At 42.1% G+C, this 4308-nt stretch overlaps 1 protein-coding gene across 1 annotated transcript in view; it reads left to right on the forward strand.

The window, feature by feature from the left end:
- The first annotated feature begins 589 nt into the window (after window positions 1–589).
- Window positions 590–4308, forward strand: part of COPB1 (coatomer protein complex subunit beta 1) — a 19111-nt gene continuing 15392 nt past the window's right edge. Inside the window, 4 exon segments of the mRNA XM_008644886.2 lie at window positions 590–2189; window positions 2463–2614; window positions 3288–3517; window positions 4225–4307. Of these exon segments, the coding sequence (XP_008643108.1) occupies window positions 2524–2614; window positions 3288–3517; window positions 4225–4307 (404 nt within the window). The 5' untranslated portion in view covers window positions 590–2189; window positions 2463–2523.

A 4308-nucleotide genomic window follows, 5' to 3' on the forward strand; every position in this document is an offset into this window, starting at 1 on the left:
GGGGCCCCGGGCCGGAGCCCTCGGGGCCCCGCCGGCATCTTCCCGGTGGCCCCCGGCAGGGCCCCGGGGTCGCGGGGCGGCTGTGGGAGGGTTTGTGGCGCGGAGAGGGCTGAGGGGCTGTGGGGTCTCGGGGTTTGCTCAGGGGAGTGGACGCGCTCATTGAGGCAAGTTTTGCCTCGTAGCTTTAAATGCCCGGGTTTGGGCTAGGAGTAGGAACTCGGACATTAAGGGAGAAATACCCCTCAGCTGGCTCTAAATTTGTCGGGATTTTTTAGTAAACGTCTTTAACACTCTATATTATAGTTGTGCATCAGTAAAACGGTGTATTCTTAGGGTTTTGGTTCATAAGGTGCCTCCGTTCCTAAGGCTCCCCAGGGATGTAGGTGGCGAGCAGGCGTGGCTTTTTGTCTTCCTGGCTCTACAAACTCTGTAACTTTCGATTTCCTTGGGTGCCGAGGCTCTGGCACAGGTTGCCAAGAGAAGTTGTGGATGCCTCTGGATCCCTGGAAGTGTTGGATGGGGCTCTGAGCAGCCTGGTCTGGCGGAAGGTGTCCCTGCTCATGGCACGAGGTTGGAATTAATTCATCTTTAAGGTCCCTTCCAACCCAAACCATTCTATGACTCACCGCAGGTGACAGAAATACTACTGCTGGAGAGTTAAAACAGCACCTACATCTGTGTCCATGTGGATTCTGAAAGATCAAATTGATTTCAAGTCTTGGTGCCTTGCAAGGAGGAAAACTTGGTGATGGTTCTCCCTGCCAAGTCTCCCAGCTGTGCCTTTTGGGAGGGTTGTTTTTCATTGCTGCTTTTCAGAGCCCAAAGTGCACTCATTTATCACATTTCAGAGACATGTTTGACTGTGATTTTGGAAATTTCTGCAGCCGAGGTCTTTGTATGAGTAAAGATATGTGCCCTGCTTTTGCAAGGATATACTTTATGGTCTGTGTGAATTGTTCTTGTAGGTGAAGGTGCTGGTTGCAGGGCTTTGAGGTGGGAGTTCTGGGTAACAACATTGGAAAAATAAGCAAAAAAGCTGCTGTTGAGGCAAGAAAACAGTTGGGAAAGACCTCTGAGTTCATCAAATCCAACCTTTGACTGATCACCACCTTGTCACCTAGGGCATGGTGCTAAGTACCACATCCAGTCATTTCTTGAAGGAGTGGTTTATGTAGATATTTGTAAACAGCAAGCTTGAGTGATCTAGTCCTTAAAATACAGAATTCATAATGGAAAGAGGAGTGTTTCCTTGAAAATTTGTATTGCAGTTATTTTTTGGGGTAGTTGTGGTGCTGAATGAGGTGAGTTGTTTTCTTGTGTGGAAAGAGGCAGCAGCCCAGGTTAACACAACTTCCCTGCTCCCCGTTCTGGGTGAGGTTCTCTGGGTGCCCATTTGATGGGAAAAGGGAGTCTAAGACTTGTAGACAATTAATATCAATAAAAGCTAATTTATTTTGACACAATTTCTGTAGAAAGTACAAAATTGCTCACGTAATAAACAGTAGCAGTTTTCTTTGCTGTGCTGGTCAGTGTAGTATCATAGCATTAGCCAAGCAAGCTCAAGCTTGAGCTTTTTGCATTGCTTAAAAGATAGAGTAAAAAGGTTGATTTGATCCTAGATGTCTATTATATAAAGAATAAACAAACATGAGAATGAGGATTGATGCAACAAAAAGGTTTATTTCATCCTAGATACCTATTGTATAAGGAAAAAACAAACATGAGGATGAGAATTGAACTTAATAGCAAATTTTATTACCTGGACTACCATGCACACAGCAGCTTTGATAGATCTGTAGCCTTCTTGTCCTTTTTCACCATAAAAAGACTTGGTTTCCTCATTAGTGCGTAGTGGAGACAGTAGAGTTTAGCTGATCTGATGATCCCTGGCAGGTTAAATGCTCCTCTCTCCATCACATTGTCTTTTCTCCCATCCTTGGTCTCTGCTCTGTTGGATCACATGCTCATCTTCAAAGCTTCCTTCACAGACTGATTCAACTTGTTGATCAAGTCAAGAACTTTATCTTTTCTTTTTTTCTTTTTTCTGTGAAGTTTTTCAGCTGATTTTGCAATTTGGATCAGTCCACCTGGTAAGGCACACGAGCTGGGAAGGTAATAGGATTATACAGCCAGGATCAGGGGATGATTCTGTGAGGGAGAAGCTGCTGCATCCATTCACTTTCAGTCAGGTGCCCTGTACACTTCTGTTATTCCTGACTGTGCCCAAAATGTTTGAAAGGTTTTATTCTTTTTTTGATTGTCTCTGAAAAATGTCATGCTCTTCATCGTTGTGGTGCTAACGGGAATATTTTAGGGTAACAGCAAAGTGAGAAGGCTTTTGAATGTGGCTTCTCAAGAAACCCAGCAATGCCTTCAAGCCATTAAGTCAGTTATAATAATGTTTTTGTGTTTATTAATAAAATCTTTTAACTTTGGGATGGCTGTGTTTGCTTGGTTTTTAGGTTGTCTGACATTTGTGTGAACGTAATTCTTCCCTTGAGAGAACTCCTGTAACCAAGAGCCATGACTGCTGCAGAGAACGTGTGTTACACGTTAATCAACGTTCCCATGGATTCAGAGCCACCTTCTGAAATCAGCTTAAAAAATGATCTAGGCAAGTATTGACAGTGACTGAAGGATACTCCTTCTTACCTGAATTATTCTCTCATTGTGCCTTTCCTAGAATTTTGTTTACGTTCTATAAACTCAAGTCTGTTTGATGTTTATTTTCTGTTGATTTCTGAAAGCTCTATGTTCCTCTCTTTGCTGTGTTTTGAGAAACTTTGTGATATTATCTTCTGTGCATTGGTGCCCTCCTCAGTCTGTGCAAAATCTGAAATCTTTTTTTTTGAGAGTTTTAAGTAATACCTGTTTGGGCTGAGGCAGATTTGAGCAGATTTTTTGGAATAAGCAACAAATTGTATTGTCATTTGTTCAATGCACTGTGGAATGTGCTGGCCAAAACAGCAGTGTTAGTATCTGGTATATGTGTGACATCAGAGCATATTGTAGTATCCTGGTATAAATTTAAGCATTGAAACAGCCTTGGAATTTGAGCTCTTTCAATTCCAATGTATTGATCTCGGACTAAGTTGGAATTCTGTGCTTATTTTTAAGTATCTCTTTCTTCCTCTTTATCCTTTAATAGAATAAGGTCATGAGTTTTATTGATATGGTCTATTTCGCTCCTTCAGAGGGGTTTGTGTCTTCTGACACTGAAGATCAATATTCCTGTTAAACTAACTGTGACATGTCAGCCTTCCTCACTTCATTTCCTCCTCCTCTAGAAAAAGGAGATGTCAAGTTGAAGACGGAGGCCTTGAAGAAAGTAATCATTATGATTCTGAATGGTGAGAAACTGCCTGGGCTCCTGATGACCATCATACGTTTTGTGCTGCCTCTCCAAGACCATACTATCAAAAAGCTGCTGCTTGTCTTTTGGGAGATCGTGCCAAAGACCACTCCAGATGGCAGGCTCCTGCAGGAAATGATCCTCGTGTGCGATGCATACAGAAAGGTAGCCTCTTGTTTATTTCATTGCTTGTGTTCCTGTGCTGAATCTTTATAGAAGGGGTATCATTTTGTGTTATTGAATAAATATAAACAGGGTTTATGCTCAGCATTTCCTTCCTAACAGTTGTGTTTCAGTGCTTCAGAGCTGGATGACTGCAGATAGGCAGCAGACCTACTACCAAGGAGTTTTGTGTTCTTTTACTGTTACGACTTAACAAAAATTTAGTGCTCCTTGTTTCCATGTCAGTGAACATTAAAGGTGAGGGGTAACTTAATTATCATCTTCAGGGTGTCTTGGGACAAGCCATGGATCATAAAAGGACACGATTGTGGTATATTTGGGAAACTCTTTCATAAAGATATTAAAGACCTTCGACTTTGGGAATGGGTTGGAAACAGATGAGCTAATATATACAAGAAGTTAGTATAAAAGGAATGCCCACAGGCTGAGCTTTCACAGCTGTGGTAATCGGAGAAAACAAATACAATCCAGAAAAAAATCCTACAGGCTTTGTAAGTTTTACTGCTCAGAAACACATGTTTCTAAATATTGTGTAAATGTTTTCTTTAGGAAAACATTTCTTGAGAAGACAATGAGGTGTCTTCATGGATGTTGGGAACTTGTACCATGGGAAAGCTGCGCATGGGAGAGGGTTGCAAGTGCATTCATCTGGAGAGTCTAATTTCAAATATGTTTCTTGTTGCTTTTAGGATCTTCAGCACCCAAATGAGTTTATCCGAGGCTCCACTCTCCGTTTTCTCTGCAAGCTGAAGGAAGCAGAGCTGCTGGAGCTG

Source organism: Corvus brachyrhynchos, unplaced genomic scaffold (genome assembly GCF_000691975.1).
Source record: "Corvus brachyrhynchos isolate BGI_N302 unplaced genomic scaffold, ASM69197v1 scaffold542, whole genome shotgun sequence".
NCBI classification, from domain to species: domain Eukaryota; kingdom Metazoa; phylum Chordata; class Aves; order Passeriformes; family Corvidae; genus Corvus; species Corvus brachyrhynchos.